The sequence below is a fragment of the Zootoca vivipara genome, chromosome 2 (assembly GCF_963506605.1).
Source record: "Zootoca vivipara chromosome 2, rZooViv1.1, whole genome shotgun sequence".
Classification (NCBI taxonomy): Eukaryota; Metazoa; Chordata; class Lepidosauria; order Squamata; family Lacertidae; genus Zootoca; species Zootoca vivipara.
The window spans coordinates 116,809,614-116,831,426 of record NC_083277.1 but is presented as its reverse complement, the minus strand read 5'-3'; the positions used below and the strand labels follow the sequence as shown (position 1 = coordinate 116,831,426).

The 21,813-nt window shown below is 44.0% G+C and overlaps 1 protein-coding gene across 2 annotated transcripts; it reads right to left on the bottom strand.

Moving 5' to 3' along the window:
• Positions 1-1,574: 1,574 nt before the first annotated feature.
• On the bottom strand, positions 1,575-13,971 carry ETAA1 (ETAA1 activator of ATR kinase). Of its 2 annotated transcripts, none has more exons than XM_035100938.2 (6): positions 13,736-13,971; positions 11,269-11,406; positions 9,487-9,563; positions 7,493-7,611; positions 4,917-6,892; positions 1,575-2,751 (listed from the first exon to the last, which is right to left on the bottom strand). In XM_035100938.2, the coding sequence occupies exons 1-6, from the start codon at positions 13,896-13,898 to the stop codon at positions 2,639-2,641; spliced, it is 2,586 nt and encodes an 861-aa protein (XP_034956829.2). In that variant the 5' UTR covers positions 13,899-13,971; the 3' UTR covers positions 1,575-2,638. The 2 variants fall into 2 exon arrangements, with proteins under 2 accessions (XP_034956829.2, XP_034956839.2); XM_035100948.2 differs by having other exon boundaries at positions 1,575-2,746.
• Between the last annotated feature and the right edge of the window lie 7,842 nt (positions 13,972-21,813).

The following is a 21,813-nucleotide window of genomic DNA, read 5'->3' as shown; positions in this document are numbered from 1 at the left end:
TCCCCACCAGTGCATTGGCTGAGTAGGCACTGCTCAGCTTCAGAAGACACGTGCAAAGGGCAACTCTATGTCTCAGCTCCACATGGCATTGGTAAGAGGCCTGCAACATCCTCTGCCTTCTGCATCCCCACTCAACCCATGGAAATGAAATGAGACCACCATACTTTCTTTGTGAAGCCAACATCACAGAAGCCAGCCATGTCCAACTTGAAGTTGACTGTGATCCATGATCCAATATAAAAACTGGCAGTGATCTACCACCCAGGGATGGGTGCAGGGTGGGTAACCGGGCACTGGCTGCTTCCCAAGGGGGCGACAGGGATGGGTGCAGGGTGGGCGCACGGGGCTGCTTCCCCGACGCTGGCTGCTTCCTCCGATGGGGCAGGGGTGGGTTGCAGGGTGGGCGAGCGTGTGCCTACGGGGCAGGGATGGGCATGCATGCAGTGCCAAACCAGTCCCTCCTGCGAGAGCTCTGGAGGAGGTGGTGGCTGCTGCTCAGGCACATCTCCAATGGAAGGCGAGTGGTGATCGACCAGAATTCATGCCAGGATCTACTGGTCAATTGTGGTCTACATGTTGTACATCTGACACAAGCCAATGAAAAAGCCATGGAGGTGCAGGATAATTCTGTGTCCAGGGCAGCTGTCTACAAGGCGGCTGTCTACCAATTCCATCTGGTACGCTGGCTGAAACCCTACCTGCCTGCACGCTGTCTCACCAGAGGGGGTTATCTCCCACTTGGGACTACTGCAATGTGCTCCACGTGGGGCTACCTTTGAAGGTAACTTGGAAACTACAGTGGTACCTCGGGTTAATAACTTAATTCGTTCTGGAGGTCCGTTCTTAACCTGAGGTGCCACTTTAGCTAATAGGGCCTCCTCCTGCTGCTGCTGCTGCCGCATGATTTCTGTTCTCACCCTGAAGCAAAGTTCTTAACCCGAGGTACTATTTCTGGGTTAGCGGAGTCTGTAACCTGAAGCATCTGTAACCCGAGGTACCACTGTAAACTAATCCAGAATGTGGCAGCTAGACTGGTGACTGGAAGTGGCTGTTGGGACCATATAACACCAGTCTTGAAATAATAATAATAATAATTTATTATTTGTACCCCGCCCCTCCGGCTGGGTTTCCCCAGCCACTCTGGGCGGCTTCCAACAAAGATTAAAATTCATTAAAATGTCACACATTAAAAACTTCCCTAAACAGGGCTGCCTTCAGATGTTTTCTAAATGTCAGGTAGTTGTTTAGCTCTTTGACATCTGATGGGAGGGCATTCCACATTGGCTCCCAGTACGTTTCCAAGCACAATTCAAAGTGTTGGTGCTGACCTTTAAAGCCCTAAACGGCCTCTGTCCAGTGTACCTGAAGGAGCGTCTCCACCCCTATCATTCTTCCCAGACACTGGGGTCCAGTGCCGAGGGCCTTCTGGCGGTTCCCTCCCTGCGAGAATTAAAGTCACAGGGAACCAGGCAGAGGTCCTGCTCGTCAGTGGCACCCTCCCTGTGAAATGCCCTCCCATCAGATGTCAAGGAGATGAATAACTATATAACCTTTAGAAGATATCTGAAGGCAGCCCTGTATAGGGAAGCTTTTTAATGTGTAATGTTTTATTACATTTTTAAATATTTTGGAAGCCTCCCAGAGTGGCTGGAGGAACCCGGTCAGATGGGCCGGGTGCCAATAATAAAATTACAACTACTACTGTAAAACGTTTTGTTGCTAACAGACTTTACTATGGCGATAGGGAACCTATGGGCCTCCAGATGTTGGGCTCCAACTCCCAGGCAGCATGGCCGATGGTCAGGGATGATGGGAGTTGTAGTCCAAAAACATCTGGAGTCCCATCATTTCCCCAGCTGCGCTGTAAGAGTTCATCTATTGGAGCTTGCCACATAATGTAGGTAGCACAACTTCCTGGCAGGGAACATGCTGCTGCTTCTTTATATGAAGCGTTTCCCACTTGTGGATCTGAAAAGAGCAATGTGATAGAAGCAGTTGCCATTTTTAATCACATTTTACAAAGTATACATAATTTACAAAGATAAATAAATCTTAGAAAACTTTCCTTCGTTAAACTGTCTGGAGTTCACAAAATAAAAAATTACTTTCCCCCTATACTGCTGTGGCAACCCAAAAATAAAAATGGTCTTGAGCTGTGAATAGATGTCTAGGCTAAACATGGCAGTTCTGTATTTATTCTATGGCTACGTGCCACTAACTGCTCCGTTTGAAACAATGCCAACAAAAGCCCTAGAATAAATCACATACGAGTTGCTTTGTATTGGGAAAGGGTTCGCAACAAGATTGCTATTAAATTCAAATACCTTGAGACACTGGACTTTTCACATATTCCCAGATAAAAACTGTCACATCTTTGACATGGCACAGTTGCCAAACTTCTTGTTAAGCAAAGTAACTGAGTACCAGAAAAACCATTCACAACTGTAAACAATAGCGTTTCAAAACTCAAAACAAAATAGAGCAGCTCCTTGCTTGTCAGTATCACTGTTTCATTTAAGAATCTAGACAGAGCAAGGTGAAAAAAATAGGTTAGAAGGACAGAATAATGTCTGCTTAGTGTCTTTGATTATTCTCCTGCCCATCTTTTGACATCTCCTCCATTTCCAAATCTGCCAACTCAGATAGGTGCTGTATTTTTGAGCAATGCTTGCATTTTACATTTTCTCCGCTCAAGAGCTTCTTGCTTTTTCCTTGCAATTTCTTCCTGAGAACACTTTCTGCTTTTCTGCTCTGCAAAAGTAGACATACATTAGTAACTAAATTATTAAGTGTCATGATCTGAAGGTAGTAAGGTTTGTCTTTCAATGCATTAATGCAACAAAGACATTGTTGTCCATCATTTGTCCATCAAGCAAAGTGAAGGCTGATGGTTCTAATACATTTGTAAGTCAGCTCTTCAATTGGATCATAAATCATAGAAACAGAGTTGGAAGGGACCACAAGGATCATTTAGTCTGACCCCCTGAGATTCCTGCACTGCAGGGGGTCAGACTAGATGAGCCCAATGTGGGGCTCAAAACCATGACCCTGATATTAATTCTCATGCTCTACCAACTGAACGATTAGGAGACAAGTCAGATTCCAAGGCACTGTCAAATACCAGAAAAGGGAATAGTTAAAATTAGGAAGAGAAACTTATCTTGGTTTTACAATAGTATGGATCACGTATAATGTAAGTTTTAAACAAATATGATAACAAAGGATGATGAGGGAGAAGACATAACCAGAAGTTGCAAGACTGGGACATAACAAAACTGGTACCTACCGGTAGCAAAACATTTATTTGCATCAGTAAGCCACAATAGTACATTAAGCCTGTTGCATTATTCTAAATTTTGTTCCCTTTAATGTGTTACAGCCAAGGTAGTTTTATCTGTCTGCTAGTTTGTAATGCACCAATGAGGGAGAGACTTAAACCAGAGTCCTAACAATCTCAGCTTTCCTTTTAAAAGAAAAGAAAGTTAGCTCAGTCGGTGGAGCATAAGACTTTTAATCTACGTAAGTGACAGGGGTTTGAGTCCCGTTGGGTGAAATATTGCAGGGGGTTGGACTAGATGACCCTTGTGGTCCCTTCCAACTCTACAACTCTATGGTAAGTTTCTAACCCACATGATTACTAAAACGTGTTTTGAAACTAAACAAGTGACTAAAAAACAGAAGGTGAGGCTTCTGTGCCTAATAGCTACTACAGTGTGGCTTCCCCACCAAACATGCAGATCAAGATCTATGCAAATAAGCAGTTTCTGTGCAATTTGATCTATGCAATTGCACAAAAACTAATCCAAAGTGCTTATGTCTAGGAGCGTCTAATCCAGGCTCAGGAACTAAAATGGGCCTTAAACAGGGGCTTCAAGTAGTACCAAGGGCAAAAGGTTGTGGGTCCTGCTAGTCTACCTCTCTCTCGATAGCTCACATCTTCCTCTTCTAGAACAATGCTTGTTATTAAAATAATCTTAATTTGGCGAATAATATTATTATTTTTAAAGCCACCATTTACATGTTACAAAAACATTTCTGGTGACATTTCTTCTAGATATTTCAGATATTTTAATTGATAGTCATTAACAAATGCTACAAAAAGAGTGTGAACTGTACTCATAAGCTAATACTCATACCTAAAACAGCATGAAGTATTGCAGAATGCAAAAAAAACCTCCCAAGAGCAGGTGAAAAATCTCCACAGACTCAGTGTTCAATCAAAAATAATTTTATCCCTCATGGCTGTGCCAGAGTAGTTCTTTCTGGCCTCCCCCTTTCTAGTTTCCTACTTATTTTATTCCTTTCCATCCTACCATTTTCAAAGAACTCTCCTTTCTAACGAACTGCATTCACACAAAATACTAAGCCATGGTTTACTGAACAAACCAGGATCGGTGTTGGAAGTCCAGCAATGTAACCGTGGCGTATTATTTCACCAAATGTTGATTTTATTATTTAACTGCTCTTGCCTTGCATTTCTGCAGCTGGGGAAATATCTAGGGTGTGGCTCTGCAACAACACATGATTAAGTCAGGAGAGCAGGTCTGGACCTACTGAGAAACCATGGTTAACACAAGCAGAGATCTGTATGCCAACTTAAACTATTGCTTCATATTCTGATCTGTCATCTAGAAATGAACCATAGTTAAGTTGCCTGGGGTAGGTTTGGATATACAAACAAACCATAGTTGGCTTAATGTTTTGTGTGAACCAAGCCACTGAGTTTCAAAAAACCAAGGAATTTCAGAAATCTTGCGTCCCTTTGATGGATATCACATGTCAACATGTGAGCAGAGGAATAAGGAAATAATTTTGAGATCTCGTTTTTCAGGACTGCCTAAAAAGACATCAGCCGACCCTGAAAACCTTTCCAGACATTTATGCTTAAAATGAAGTTTGCTATTCTGAAAACCTACCTGTTTCAGATTGGGAGAAACACTCAGAGAGGTGCCTCTTAAAGCCTGGCTTTATGCTCAGCTGCTTCGCTGTCTGCAGCAGGACGTTTGCTGGATTCTTGCTTTCCCCCAATGCTACATTTGTTCTTGAAAGGTTGCCTGCATTTACATTTTTATGGTCCATCCCTGGGTCTTGGGAACTATTGGTCTTCCTGAACGCATATTCTGATTTCTCAGCTGGCACTTGATTAATACTGCCACTATTTTGTACTTTCCTTGCGTGGCACAGGTCCTTCTGCCACTGTATATTATTAACACTCAGGCACATATTTGAGAGAGTAGTTGAGTCAGTTACAGAAGTGAAACAGTCTCCAGGCACTGAACTTGACCTACTGAGTTTCCCTGGAACGCTGTTAAACTGTGCCCACCTGTGCTTGTCAGAGGAATTTGAGCAGCTCTCGTTCATACGTAGCGTTGTATCTGTAACAGGAGCATGGAACGAGAAGGTTTTCCTACCCATGCGGCTCTTTTGAGGCTGTGGGACGTTAGAAAGTTCTTGTGTGGGTCCTGAAAGGCAAGGACCGACCTCTAACTTGGAAGCCTTTCCTATCACCAATTTAGCTTCTTCGTTCTCTTTCACTGCAACTTGGCTCAGGCTGGTTTTTTCTACATCCCCACAGACTTGATAAAGCAAGTTGTCGTCATCGGCATCGTCACAACTTGTGCCCCAAAGACTATTGGATTCACAAAACAATTCTAAAACCTGATCCGAGAACCTGGGCTCGTTCCAATTATCAAATGAAAGCACACTCTTCTTTGGCACTTCCATCTGCGTTAGATGACCTGTGCTGGCTTGCTTAGCCACTTTCTTTAGGTTGTGAGGCCTTGTATTGGCAGAAACCGTAGATGATTGATGGCATATACTGTGCATTCCATTTCTGTATTTTTCAGTCTGTAATACAGGGACATCAGAATGTACCAAAAAAGCAGATTTTTTTCCAGAAGAACTGGTGCCAATGGCAGGTTTTAGTTGAGTAAAGCCTTCCCATATACTCTCCTTTTCAGGTTTCACTGAAGCAGAAATTTTGTTTTTACTTTTAGAAATAGAATTTTGTTTATTGGGTTTTAAATTACAATCGTCATGCAGGACACCCTTTGTCTTTCCTATCGTAACACTTTGCTTTTCAACAGCATGCGAGGCTGGAACACTGTTAGAGGAATATAAAACTGCACAATGGGCACTGCAGGGTTTCTCAGAATCTATAGTTCCTTCCTTTGCTTCACTGGTTTCATTAGAGGTATGAGCTAAAGTATTTTGTGGAACATCGATCACTTCAGGGTTCTGAGTAATTTGCATTAGAAATGAATCATCTGGCAGCAAATCAGCACCCCAGTCATCAAAATCATCACCAACAATCCCATCAATAGATTCTATTTCAGAAGAGTCTGCACTTGGAACAGTTTGTTCAGAAGCCATTTTAGCTTTTTCAGCAGGGAAGTGTTCCATAGATTTCATAGCAGGGGATGAATCCTGTCTCTGATGTGCATCTTCAGCCACAGATTCAGGAGCAGTTGTGAATTCATCTGAAGGGCACCCTTCCTCCAGCAAACTATCGTTCAAGGAAAAATCTGACAGGCCTTCGCTCAGCTGACCACTACACTGCTGGGTAGGGCCGTCAAAGAGGGCATTGAGTGCTTCTTCAGCGTCAAGATCTATGGACTTCTGGCTGCTGTTTTCACAGTGCTCAACTGTCCCAGCACTCGTCTTAACTTCTCCAGAGGGCAAGGCATCATCAGTTCGGGGATGCTCTCTGAGAAAGTGTTGCTGATTTTCCACCTGTGCTTCATCTTGATGTTCAACTGATATCATTGTCTCTGATATAATATGGCTATTATGGCATGGAGCACTTTGATCCTGGATTGCATCAGTCATGCTTTTATCAAATTGCTTTGCCAACTTCATAAGCTCCTCTTCTCTGTTCCTCAACCGAAGTCCTCTAAGAGAATGAGCAGAAGGTGAAATGCATTAGGAACGCAATGCATTTTGAAATGGCTTACTTGTTAGAAAACACACAGCATAACTCAAATGAGGCACACTTTTTTACTCTTTAAGTTCATTATTTTACCCCACTTTGCTAAGGGTATTCAAAGCAGCTTACAAATCAAATCACAGGATTACAAAACGAAATCAATCAAAAAATCACCATCAAACAACCTAAAACCACAGTATCAGATAAGCAAATGAAAGTAATTAAAGTAAGACAGCAACAACAATTAAAAGCCAATAGAAGATAATTTCAAGCCTACATTCCATCTTAAAAATGGCCTCAAACTATAAGGTTTTCACTAACTGTCCAAAAGCTTGAAGCTCAATAAAGTTCAATGTGACTTACTCCTAACTAAGTATGTACTGAATTGCAGTCTAATACCAGATATAGAGGAAGGACAGTAGATTTTCACCAGCAGAGTGTTTCATAATCATGGAGCTACCATTGTGAAGAGGGAAAGCAATCTCTTTTAGGTTACAAACTTTGTATCTAGAAGTTTCGTGGATTTAATTGCCATTCTGAAAGAATTCATTTTGGAATAAAACACACCTTGCACCATTTGCTTTTGTTCTACATCGTACTTTTGGCATTCCAGGAGTACATGGAATTGCATCATCACCAATCCAAAACCCAAGAAGAGATCCTTCAGAGCAGGAAGGTTTTTCATCCTGCAGTAAGAATCAAATATGTGAACACCCTGGATGTTATTAAACATGAGTATCAATCAATTGTACCAGCTTTCAAAATTATTTTTAAAAGCATTTATTTATTACAACATTCATATCCTGCTTTTCTCATAAAAAAGCAGCAATAGTAACAGCAGTAATAATAATACCAATACTATTAACATAATCCAGGCATTACCACCAATACTGTTAATACAAACGTAATTTTATTTGTATGCCTTCTTTTCATAGTTCAAACCATGCTCAAGATGGCTTACATGGAAAAAAATTACATAGTTATAAACATAACAAAAGTAGTCACAAATAATCAAAACATCAAAGGTACACAACTAAATTAAACAATTTCCACTTAAACCATAATAAGATCTAAAATACAGTCATACCTCAGGATACGTCCGCTTCATGTTGCGTCTTTTCAGGTTATGGACGCGCCAAACCCAGAAGTCCCGGAATAGGTTACTTCTGGGTTCAGTGCGTCCATAACCTGCGTGCATGCGCAGAAGCGCTAAATCGCGCTTTGTGCAGGCGCAGAAGCACTACATTGCGTCACGTGTGTGTGCAGATGCAGGGCTTCATGTTGCGGCCTTTTCATGTTGCGAACGGATCCCGTTCGCAACATGAGGTACCACTGTAAACATACAAAACTTAATACTGACAACAGCAACAACCACCCCCAACAAAGCCCTCCAAATAATATCCTAGACCAAGAGACACAGCCAACAACAGAAAAATACCAAGGACGATATTTCAAAACGACTGCAGAGTACGTCCATAGAACAGAGATTCAACTACCCCTCCTTAAAAAGCCACATCTCCGCTGCCAGCTGAAAACCAAGCAATGACGTGAACAGGTAGGTCTCTCTTTGGAGGGTGATGGACAACTTCGGAGCCATAGTTGAAAATAAATAAATATTGTTATACTTCAGGCTGAAATTGGGGTAGATGAGAAGGAAGAGAATGCCACCAGTTGTTGAACACTGGTGCTTGTGAGTAGGCATTGATGCCAAGGTCTACAACGCTGCAGAGAGCTTTGTGCCACTCTCTGGAGCCTTCTGGTCCTTCTCCTCCTTGCTGTTACTGCCTGTTCACGTCCTGTTTCTATAAGCATGCAAGGAATGACAAGAGTGAGGAGATGGAACAGCATCCTCTGCTTGCCTTGTACTCTTGCTTTGGGTAATTATGCAGATTTGAGTTTGAAGAGAGGGCAGGTAAGTTTCATGGCTCCTGAAACTCCTCTCTTGAAGTCTGCTGGTACTATTGGGCTGTATCCCACTAAGTTCTACTCAGAGTAAACCCAGTGAAATTAATGGATCCAAGTTAGCGATTTCCATTAATTCCAATGGCTTTACTCTGACTATGACCAATGACGGATACAACCCACATCCTTTAATACTTAAGTCAGGTTGTGGCTGCTGACAGGGTTAAAGAAACACTATACTTAGGGGGGAAACAAAGGTGAAAAAACAAACCAAAGGCGGCACCTCACATCCGAAGAAGCCCAATTGAGAACCAAGCATGAGCAGTAACCACAGAATGCTGATTGTTAATGGCCTGTTTTGAGGGAATAGCTGGCTAGAACTCCAAACAAGAGTCCTCCTTGTTAAGAAAAAGCACTGCAATGGTTGGTTGCAGGTAACACTTGTATCTCCTACAGTGAAAAGGTACATGCTAATATTAATCATAACTCTACACCACTTGAATTTGTAGATATGGTTTACTTTTATCCAAGTTTCCTTTCTAACTATACAGACATAAGAATTTCTCAAGAAGAAACTCCTTTCACAATGAAAGTTTTTTCTGCAAAAGAAAGAAAATGGGTTGGGACTATGCAGCTTTACCTTGGGAAGCAATACTTACATGGGGAGCAATCCGATTAACAATTTCTGAAATCTCAACCGTATGCCCACTAACCAACTGCTTCTTTTGTCCATTGCCTGAAAAACAAAACAAAAACCTTTCTAGTAACTAACTGCTTATCACTAGACCAGGCATCCCCAAACTGCGGCCTTCCAGATGTTTTGGCCTACAACTCCCATGATTCCTAGCTAATAGGACCAGTGGTCAGGGAAGATGGGAATTGTAGTCCAAAACATCTGGAGGGCTGAAGTTTGGGGATGCCTGCACTAGACGATGGAGATTTCCATAGCTTAGAAGCAGAGTAGCCCCTGTAAATATTTAAGTGTGTGACTTCCTACATAACAGAATTTATAGCGTAATGGCAGTAAAAAAATTAAACAATGTGCTCCAGCGTTAAATCAAAGTTGTTAAATTTTCCCTCCCATTTTTCAGTCACAAGATCTCTAAGGCAGCTTACAAATACTATACAAAATATCAATCCAATCCACAATTAAAATGCCATTTGACAAGAATCAGCATTGAGAGAGTGGAATGCCCTGTTTGGAAAGTAAACTGGAAACCAACAGACATTCTGAGGGAGGATACACTGCAACATTTTGTTGCAGTCCGACTTGCATTTCCTAAAAATCAAGTACCTAGACACTTTAGTATCTAGATACTTGAAGAGGGAAAGATACTGGCAGTACATGGTGTGTTTTTTTAATTAGCACCCAGGTACCAAAGTGCAAGTACTGTAGATAAATAGGTACCGCTACAGCGGGAAGGAAGAAGGATGTGGGTGGCACTGTGGGTTAAACCACTGAGCCTAGGGCTTACTGATCAGAAGGTCGGCGGTTCGAATCCCCGCGACGGGGTGAGCTCCTATTGCTCGGTCCCAGCTCCTGCCAACCTAGCAGTTCGAAAGCACGTCAAAGTGCAAGTAGATAAATAGGTACCGCTCCGGCGGGAAGGTAAACGGTGTTTCCGTGTGCTGCTCTGGTTTCGCCAGAAGCGACTTAGTCATGCTGGCCACATGACCTGGAAGCTGTACACTAGCTCCCTCAGCCAATAAAGCGAGATGAGCGCTGCAACCCCAGAGTCGTCCACGACTGTACCTAACGGTCAGGGGTCCCTTTACCTTTACCAGCCATATAGGACCCTAGTGAAAGAACCTACAGAGTGAATTCTACAACCAGGGAACCAGCACAAAGACAGCCCAACTCCTTGATGCTACTCACTTCCTCTCTGAAGTTAGGGGTGCCAACAGCAGGCCCTCGTCTAAAGTTTTTAATGATTAGGCAAGTGCAAAGAGAAACATGTGGGCCTTCTTACAAACTGATACTAGACCATTTAAGTCTCTCACCATATATTCCCAAATGATTAAATACTTAAAGGGACCCAGGTGGCGCTGTGGGTTAAACCACAGAGTCTAGGGCTTGCTGATCAGAAGGTCGGCGGTTCGAATCCCTGCAACGGGGTGAGCTCCTGTTGCTCGGTCCCAGCTCCTGCTCCCCTAGCAGTTCGAAAGCACATCAAAGTGCAAGTAGATAAATAGGGACCGCTCCAGCGGGAAGGTAAACGGCGTTTCCTTGCGCTGTTCTGGTTCACCAGAAGCAGCTTTGTCATGCTGGCCACATGACCCGGAAGCTGTCTGCGGACAAACGCCGGCTCCCTCGGCCTATAGAGCGAGATGAGCGCCGCAACCCCAGAGTCGGACATGACTGGACCTGATGGTCAGGGGCCCCTTTACCTTTACCTATAAATAAGGCAGGCATGAAATAAGAATGATAATAAGAATGATACCTAGCTTATATGCACTTGGTGACTGAGGATCCCAGAAGATTTCTTGCTGTACATCAGTTTCATTTAAAGGAGAACTAAATACAGGCAAACATGATCTGGCAAGCAGCTTTCTTTTCGGAGTCTTATATGAACTTGTTTCTGTGTGAATACATGCACAAACAAAAACACTTCTGTAGAAATAAGCAAGTTCAAGATGTAAAACTGTTTGGAGCTGATTCACCAATACAGGTAATATTTATCAACACAGGAAACTGTCTTAGATAAAGTCAGACCACTGGTCCACCTAGCTGAGTACTGACACTGACCAGCACCAGCTCTCCAGGGTTTCAGACACATGTCTTTCCAGTTCTACCTGAAGATACTGGGACTGAACCTGGGACCTCTTGCTCAGCAATACAGATGTTCTACCACTGAGCTACAGTAGGGTTCAGTTTTCTTCTGCCCAATCCTAAATGTTTGATTGAGGACCAGTCACATTTGGCTTCTCTGGAGCTCTACAGAATTGCAGGAGCTATTTGCCATTTTGAAAGAACAAAAGTGCAGCCCAGATTCTAAGATGTTAACTTTCTAGGCCCAAGTCCAGGAATACTACACTTCCAGCTCTACAATTCTACGATTCTAAAATGCAGACCAGGCAGTGGGGGAGTGGTTGCCCAAGGTTGGACAGCCTTCCAAGGGCTACATGGGAGTGGAAAGCTGGGTCAGAGGCAAAAATATGTGCAAGTTTGTACAGCAGGCTGCAATCTATTCACGTAAAACCAGTGCATTATCCTGCAGGTCTGGTAACATTATTGGAAGATAATTCACAGAATAAGGCTCAACCTTTGCACGAGGATGTGATGAGAGTAGTCTCTTGACAAGTACACTGGTGTTTACCTCAATGGGCACCTTTCAGTTGAGGGCAGCAACAAGCAACTATGAATTTTGAATCAAAACTGATCTGTGAGTATCCCTTAGCACTTGCACAAGATTTTCATTTTTAATATTCTAGGTGCCAGGAAGCGATCTTTCCGTCAGGCACATAGGCTCTTCTGCATGGGTTCTACATATTGAAAACCTCTTCTGCATGGGTTCTACATATTAACAGGCAAAGAGTGCTGCAGCCTCTTAAAAGACTTACAAAACTGCTGCAGCACAGACCAGCCTTTTCCAACCAGGTGATCTCCATTGGCTTCGGACTCCTGCTTCCATTACAAACAGCAAGCAAACTGGGGGCCTTGTGTAATCCCAAACATCTGGAGGGCCCCCGGCTGGTGAAGGGCTCAGCAAGATCTCAGTCCTTCATGGTGTTGTGTGTTACCAACTGTTTTCATGGTGACTATGGTCCCAGCTGCCCTGAGATCATTGACAAGTTCCCCCCATGTAGTTCTCGGCTGCTTCATCACCGTTCACCTGATCATTGCAACTCCACAAGATGAGATCTTGCATGGAGCCCCAGACTGAGGGAGGTTGACAGTTACTTAGTGTTTCTTCCATTTGCCAATTATTGCACCAACTGTTGTCACCTTCTCACCAAGCTGCTTGGCAATAGTCTTGTAGCCCAGTCCAGCCTTGTGTAGGTCTACAATCTTATCCCTGATATCCTGGGACAGCTCTTTGGTCTTGGTCATGCTAGCTACTTTGGAATCTGCTGGATTGATTGCTTCTTTTGTACAGGTACTGTAACAAGCTGGGATTACAGGTGAGACCTCTCCCTTACAGCAGGTGCTTCTAATATCAGCTAGTTACATACAGTGAAGATACCAGGTAGCCTGACATCTGGCTGGTTGATAGGGGATCAAATACTTCTTTCACTCATTATAATGCACATCAATCTCTGACTTTTGTCTTCTGGGTGTCTGGGGTTATTCCAGTTATTCTGTCTCTCACAGCAACAATAAACCTACCATTAAAATTATGGTCAGGTAATTTCTATGTCAGAGGGCAAACCGGCAAATTTAGCAGGGGATCAGATACTTTCCCCCCTCACTGTATATATATGTGTGTGTGTGTGTGTGTGTGTGTAGCTCTCTCTCTGTGTGTGTGTAGCTGTGTGTGTGTGTATGTATGTATGTGTGTGTACATACATACCCACACACATACTGCATATGTAGGTTAAGTCTTTTAAGGCACAAGCGCCTTGCTCGCTTTCGCCTTAAACACCCTCTACGAGTTACACAAGGAAGATAATATTTTTTCCCAGCCCGTGGGAAAGTACGTGCCAGGATGGCACCGGGGGCTTTGGCGGGGTAAGCGTAAGAGACCCTTCCGGGGGATGCTCTGCCAAGTGCTGCTTACTCGGGAGTAAACTCTCGCTCAGCCAAGGGCGCTCGCACGCCCATCAGAGGCGGCTGCCGTTTTGTGAGGGCACGGAGGTGACGCCGAGGCAGGCGGGACCCGCCGCCCCAGACCCGGGAGGCGCCGAGGAGGCCGGTGCCTCGGGGGACCCGCGGGGACAAGGGGCGCTCCTCCCCCCACGGAGCCTCACCCTCGGAGCCGCGCTGGCCGCGGGGACTCTCTCCATCCTGAGCGCCCTCGGCGGGTCTCCGCCGCCTGCTGCTGTTGCTGCTCCGCTTTACGGGGCTCCGGAGGCGACAATCCTCCCCTCCGGCTCCCGCTCTGGCCGCCGCCTTCCGCCGCTTAGCCGCCATATAAGATCCCCGCGGCGGCGGCGGCGCTTCCACCCGCGAAGCGCGCCCAAAACTCACAGCGGCGCCATTTTGGCCGGCGTCATTAGCCGGCGCTGATTGGCCGAAGCCGGCTCTCCGTGAGCCGCAATTGGTCAGGACTTAAGCCGAGGGGATTGGAGGAAGAGGAGCGAGCGAGCGTTCGGATGTGCGCGCGGCGAGTGTCGCGTGCAGCAGGGAGGCAGCTCTCTCTTTTTTTAAAGGGGCCACGCTCTTCTAACCGAACCCTGCGGGACTTGGGGTGGGGTCAGCCTAAAAGGCTTTAATGGAGAGACTCAGACACTGGTTAATAGGTGCCAGGTGGAGTGGAGCTTCCATGTGCAACTGCAGTGTACCGTGCCCTCCTGGTGGTGCAGCAATGAAACTGCTGGTACATTTCCAAAAGGAAGCAGGGTCAGTATGGTTTCACACTGAATAGGGGATCACATATTGAGATCCCTGCATTGCAAGTGGTTCGACTAGATGACTCTTGGAGTCCCTTCCAACTTTACAGTTCTATGATTCTATGTCCAGATGAATAACAAGCCAGGAGAGGAGTGCAGGTGGGCAATAGAAAGAAGATGAGCTGATTTGCTAAGGAAGCGATAACTCATATACCTTTAGGCAGGTGCATCTTATTCACTGCACCTGCACTACTAAATGACCAGCTTCACCTGGCTTTATTTTTAATTACATATTTACTTTTAAAATACATCTTTCCAAAGGAAGAGGTGATATAGTATTTAAAAAATGGGGGGGGGGGAGTCCAGAATAAATGCCGTCTTTCCATCTGCTGTAGTTCCATCTGCATTTCCAAAGGTGCTGACCTTTAAAGCCCTAAATGGCCTTGGGCCAGTATACCTGAAGGAGCGTCTCCACCCCCACTGTTCAGCCCGGACACTGAGGTCCAGCGCCAAGGGCCTTCTGGCGGTTCCCTCACTGCGAGAAGCCAAGTTACAGGGAACCAGGCAGAGGGCCTTCTCGGTAGTGGCACCCGCCCTGTGGAACGCCCTCCCACCAGATGTCAAAGAGAAAAACAACTACCAGACTTTTAGAAGACATATGAAGGCAGCCATGTTTAGGGAAGCTTTTGATGTTTAACAGACCATTGTATTTTAATATTTTGTTGGAAGCCGCCCAGAGTGGCTGGGGAAACCCAGCCAGATTTGGGGGGGAGGGGGTATAAAAATTTATTATTATTATTATTTCTTTATTATCTTTCCCTTCCATAAGAACACAATAAGAGCTCTGTTGGGTCAGACCAAAGACCCACCTAGTTGAACCTCCTCTTCTTACAGATACCTGGCACCAGATACCTACGGGAAGCCCACAAGCAGAAGCTGAGTACAGTAGCACCCTCTTGGTCAGACCCGTGCCCCCTCCAACCCTGGAGATGGAGCACAACCATCATGGCGAGTGGCCTTATCTTCAGGGCCGGCCCTACGGCCAGGCTGGGTGGCGCAGGGTACCACGGCGCCAGCCTGCCAGGAGGGCGCCGCAAGCTGCGCCGGTCCGCCGGTCCGCCGCGCAGCTGCGCCTGTGGCAGCCGCGCTGTGCCCACCCACCCACTGCGCCGGGAAACAGGGCGGGAGGGCTCTGGAGAGATCGCGCTCTGCCTGCCCGCCCGCCCGCCACACGGCAGCGCCTGTGGCAGCCGCACTGCGCCCACCCGCCCACTGCGCTGGGAAACAGGGCGGGAGGACGCCAGAGAGATCTGGCGCACCAACGGCGCCAGGGGCGCTTAAGACGGCCCTGCTTATCCTCCATCTTCCCTCTACCCAATCAGTCCTTTCTCATAAAACTTCCCCTTCACTTCAGAATGTCCTTCCACTCTCCCAGAACTCCAACCTCCAAATCGTGCCAGACACACTTAGCTGTAAACAGGCCTGTTCAGTGGTTTAAACTTTTAAGTTCAGCCAGTCATTTATATGATTCTTCTGTAGTGTTTTCTCCCTTATGTAAGTTTTGCCGTACGTAGCCCTGATATTTTGTATGAAGAGTAGCCTTGTGGCCATAGGAACAACGGAGCAATGTTTCTGGTATGTGGGCTGAACCTGACAACCACTATTGCCGCAGATGTCTAGAGCACCATCAAGTCTGGATATGTGCGGTCAGTTTCCGTTATCGAGGCCGAATAGCATGGACAAGATGCTTGAAAGGATCTGCCTTTGTATATTGCCCCGGCATGTATGCTTATGCTAATCTTCTACCAAGGACTTGCCTGGAGATGTTTGCCAAGGTTAAACTACTAGTGTAACCCCTGTCTACCCCTCCTCTTTTGTGACATGTCAGTGATGTAAAGATGATGTAAGTATTGATTATGCTGTGTGAACTGTATTCTGGGATATGGTGGGAAGTTTTAAAAGTTAATGTCGCCCCATGCTCTGGGTTCATTCGCTGCTATTGAACCTGTTGCACAACAGTAAAAGATCTAAGTCTAATGACAGCTGTTTTGCTCCAAATTGCTTGGCTGAAATTTCCTTTTTTTTTTTTTTTGAAAACCTTTATTACTTGCTAAAAATTACACAATTCCAAAATTACAAAGAAAATGTGTATATAGAAAAGGAATACATATGATCCAATTACAAAACCAAAATATACATATAACAAATAAACAACCTTCTTCCAATCATAGCATTCTGAAATTGGCCATAAAATCCCACTAATCCAAGACTTGGTCTTTCCCGTCTCGGATCTGAGGGCCTAGGATATAGCAACCCAGGCAAACCAGACAACGAAAGAATAAGAATAAAGGAAGAATAAACAAAGGAAGAGCGAACAGAGAACAGGACCCAGGTAGGTCAATAGTAAGAGAAGGTGGGACAGGGGAGGTAGGGTAGATAGGGGAGCGGAGGGAGGGGAGGGGAAGATGAGCGAAGGATGAAGATAAATAGAATAAAGGAAAGAAAAGAATATAGTAAAGTAAAGTTTTGACTTCCCAACACTTATCATCGGTTCCCTCACATAATTGAATTTTATTAAGCTTCTCCTTTTAATCTAAATTGATTAACTTTCTCTCTTCCCATCACCTTATTTCCTAGCCTCTTGTATCTCTTAGTCTAAACATATCACTAATTTTGTGCTTATTTTTTGTTTATAAAAATATTCGTCTACATATTTCCACTCATCTTTGATTGTTTGTTTTGGTATCCCTCTGATCGTTGCGGTTAACTTTGCTAATGTCATGTATTCCGTCAATTTTGTATGCCAGTCTTGAATAGTTGGAACCTTGTCTCCTTTCCAGTTTTGGGCGATCAGCATTCTAGCGGCCGCACCCGCATAAAGGAGTATATTCTTCCTGTCCTTTGGTATATCCTCCGGTACCATGCTCAGCAGCAAGATCTCAGGTTTTTTCTCGAATGTGAATCTAAGCATTTTTTTCATTTCCTCGTAAATATTTGACCAATATGAGCTAATCCTGTCGCAACTCCACCAGCAATGAAAGAAGTCGCCCAATTTTTCTTTACATTTCCAACATTTATCTTGGTTGTTTCTATAAATTTTTGCTAATTTTGCTGGTGTGAGATAATACCTATAAACCATTTTCCATATATTTTCCCTTATTGTCATGCATGCTGTAAAATTTATGTCTTTACTCCATAATTTCTCCCACTGTTTAACATAAATTACCCTCCCTATATCTTTTGCCCATTTTACCATTACATCTTTTACCATCTCATCTTTCATTTCCCACTCTAATAAAAATTTGTAAATTTTCGCCAATGGTTTCTCCTGGTTTTCTAATAATAATTCTTGTAATTTTGATCTCCCATCTTCAAATCCAACTACTTTATGTTCTTTAAAGATCGATTGTAATTGAAGGTAATGTAGCCAACTTTGACAGTATTGTTCAACTTGGTTATAGGGTTTTAGCTCATATTGGTCATCTATTTTCTCGATCAATTCCTTATATGTCGGCCAATTATTTCCTTTGGGTTCCTTACTTGTTGCTGACATTTCTACGGGTGAAGCCCACCATGGTATTTTAGGTTCTAATAGACATCTAAATTCTTCCCAAATATCGAATAGGGGTTTTTTAAATATATGATTTTTGAAGAATGTATATTCACCTTTCTTTTCTTTTAATAGGTATGCGTGCCAACCTCCAATATTTCTAAAGCCTTCCAGTTTCAATAACTCCAGATCGTCCAACAGAAACCATTCCTTCATCCAACACACGCAGGATGCAGCGTAGTACAACCTCAGATTTGGGACTCCCAAACCTCCTCTTTCTTTTGCGTCTGTTAACAACCTATATTGTATTCTTGCCTTTTTTCCTTGCCAAATAAAATTATTTAGATCTCTTTTCCATGTTTCGAATGTTTCTTTTTTTAATTTTATCGGCAGCATTTGAAATAAAAAAATCAATTTAGGTAAGACCATCATTTTAATTGCGGCAATCCTGCCTGTGAATGTTAGGTTCAATCCCTTCCAATTCTCTAAATCCTCTTTTATTTTTTTCCAGGTTTTATCATAATTGTTATCGAATAAATCTGCTTTATTATTGGATATAGTGATTCCCAAATATTTAATTTTCTTCACTATTTCCCACCCACTGATCTTTTGTATTTCCCTTTCTTCCTCCTTCCTTATATTTTTGATCATCAATTTCGTTTTTTGGTTATTCACTTTTAATCCCGCTACCTTGCCATAATCCAATAATTTACCTTTCAATTTGGGTAGAGTCTCCACAGGGTCTTCCAACATTATTATCAAATCGTCGGCAAAAGCTCGCAATTTAAACTCACTTCTCCCAACCGATATACCCTTGAGGTTCCTATCCATTTGGATATCTTTTATTAGGAATTTCAATGCCCATATGAATAATAGTGGGGACAGTGGGCATCCCTGCCGCGTTCCCTTAGAAATTTCAAATTCTTTTGTTATCTCCCCATTAATGATCAACCTCGCCAGCTGTTTATTATATATGGCCTTTATTCCCTCCATAAATCTTCCTTCAATTCCTAATTTCTTCAACGCCCCTATCATAAATTCCCATGCCAAATTATCAAATGCCTTTTCGGCGTCCAAGAATATAAAGGCTGTTTTCTTGCTAGGGTTCCATGCTTGGCTGGAATTTCCTTCTTTTACTGACCGCATTGACCCGCGGGGGACTTGTACCCCGACAAGCTGGGCTGCTGAGTAGTCTCTCAGCCCAGAATTTTCCTTAACATTACGAAAGGCTTGTAGCCCTCTTGATGTTGTTAGGTTCTAACTCAGGCATCCCCAAACTTCAGCCCCCCAGATGTTTTGGACTACAATTCCCATCATCCCTGACCACTGGTTCTCTTAGCTAGGGATCATGGGAGTTGTAGGCCAAAACATCTGGAGGGCCGCAGTTTGGGGATGCCTGTTCTAACTTCTATCAGCCCCAACCAGCATGATCAGTGATCAGGGATGATGGGAGTTGTAGTCCAAAAATACCTGGTGGACACTAGGCTCCCACATCCCTGTATTAAAGGCACAGGGCCCTGTTCTGACCACCATGGTAGCAAGGGGCAATGACCCTTGATAAAGTTCAGTTGTCATCTCTAAGGGGTACATACAGGAGGAACTTAAAATAACCACTGGGATCATAAAGCACCTCCTATGATTATGGTACTTTTACTAGCACGATGTAAAATTCCAGTTAATGACATGATTTTCAAAATTTCTTTTGTTACTCCTAAACAGGGAAGGAGACACTTAATTTTTACAGATTGCCCTACAGACAGCAGGTTAATGGGTACAGGAAATGCATAACGTGATACCAAAATGTGACTGAAATATATCCATCGCCCTCAGAAGTGAAGAAAAAAGCTCTGCTAATTTTGCAGTTAAGTGTCTGAAGTATTTCGTGAAGATGGATCATTACAGCACCATTGTGAAAATGTGTACAGTTTGCCAGAGAATCTCTTGTTTCTTCTGGTCTGTGTATGTATATGATACTTGAGCTCACCATCTGGCTGCCGGAAAAAGACATTAATTGGAATAGCCACCTTTTTATGTCTCTTAGAAGCCTGGAAGCTGAAAGTTTATTTGTTCTCCTTCCCAGCACACCTTGCTAAAAACACTCTTTTCCTGTAACCTCTCACATACACCCCATCAGCTTGGCAACCTCTGTCTGCCAAGGTCCAAAATTCCCCCTAGATGGGCCATCAAAACCTTTTGTCATGCTAATGCCTCTATCCCAGGTGAGGCCCTGTCTTGGAAAGGAAGCTTAGCCTGAACTGGCCTCCAGTCTTCCCCTCAATACTCCAAATAATCAAAAACCTACCATTTATTATTTTCCAGGTATTTTTTTTGGGGGGGAGGAGGTGTCCCTATTTACCAGTATATGTATAAGCAAAATATAGGAGCTCATGGAGCCCATCCATAATCTTGGTTTCTGTTCTTAAAAGAATCCTATACCTAGTTTTGTAACAGTCGGCCTCATGGAGCTCAATGGAACTTACTTGCTTCTGAGTAGACATGTACGGGAGCTTCCCATTAAAGTAATCTTACATCTTATATCCCATTAAAGTAATCTTACATCCTGGGAAACAGAGGTGTTTCCTCCTGGAAGCCGTTCTTGTTCGCTTTGTACTGTAAAGACAGTTTATGCAGGGCCTAATAAAATATAAAGCAACAAGATCATCATCATAAGAAATGGAAATGTTTTGTTAAATGACAGCATTCATTCAATCCAAAGAAGAACAGAGGCCCCTGATGGTGGTTTGGTGAAACAGTCCTGGGGATGTGTCCAAAATTCTCATCCAAACTGATCTCCAGCATTTGCAGTTCCTGATGAATTTCCCCATTTCTGAAGTGGGATTGATACTTTAGGAATTCTACATTTTTACGGATGCATACACATGCTACTGTGCACTGGTCAAACGCCACACAGCAGATAGGAACATTTAGCAGTGGCTGAATTAAATGAAACCCCCTTTCTTGCAACAATAGTTTTAGAAGGTCCCTGGGCTTTAGAAGTTCCCATCTGTATTGCAGGGAAAATCTTTAGGTCAGGGCTACCATTTGTTTGTTTGTTTCACATGTATACTGGGTTATACATATGAAACAATACCCCGGGCCTATACCCGTAGATCTCAGGGCGGGTCACAACATAAATTTACAGAATACAGGTAGCACTGTGGTTAAACCACTGAGCCTAGGGCTTGCTGATCAGAAGGTTGGCGGTTCGAATCCCTGTGACGGGGTGAGCTCCCATTGCTTGGTCCCAGCTCCTGCCAACCTAGCAGTTCGAAAGCACGTCAAAATGCAAGTAGATAAATGGGAACCGCTACAGCGGGAAGGTAAACGGTGTTTCCATGTGCTGCTCTGGTTTGCCAGAAGCGGCTTTGTCACGCTGGCCACATGACCTGGAAGCTGTACGCCGGCTCCCTCGGCCAATAATGCGAGATGAGCGCGCAACCCCAGAGTCGGTCATGACTGGACCTAATGGTCAGGGGTCCCTTTACCTTTACCTTACATAACAAAAACTAAGGCAACCCAATAATCCCCCCTTCCACAACACATCCAAAAGGGCATCAGATGTTAATCAGCCAAAAGACTGATTAAAGAAGAAGGTTTTCGCCTGGCTATGAACATGTGTAACTAGGAGCCAGCCAAACCTTCCAGGGGGAGCATTCCATAAATGGGGAGCCACTGCAGAAAAGGCCCGTTCTTTTGTTGTAACCCTCCAAACCTCTCATTGAAAAAGCACATGAAGCAGGGCCTCAGAGGATGATCTCAGAGCCCAGGCAGGTTCAGATGCAGAGAGGCGGTAAGCAGTACCTCAATACCTTGAGCAGTTTAAGGCTTTATAGGTCAAAATCAGCAGTTTGAATTGAGCCTGGAAACTATTTGGTAGCCAGTGCAGTCAGACCAGGATCGGTGGAATATGCTCAAACCGTCTTGCCCCGGTGAGCAACCTGGCTGC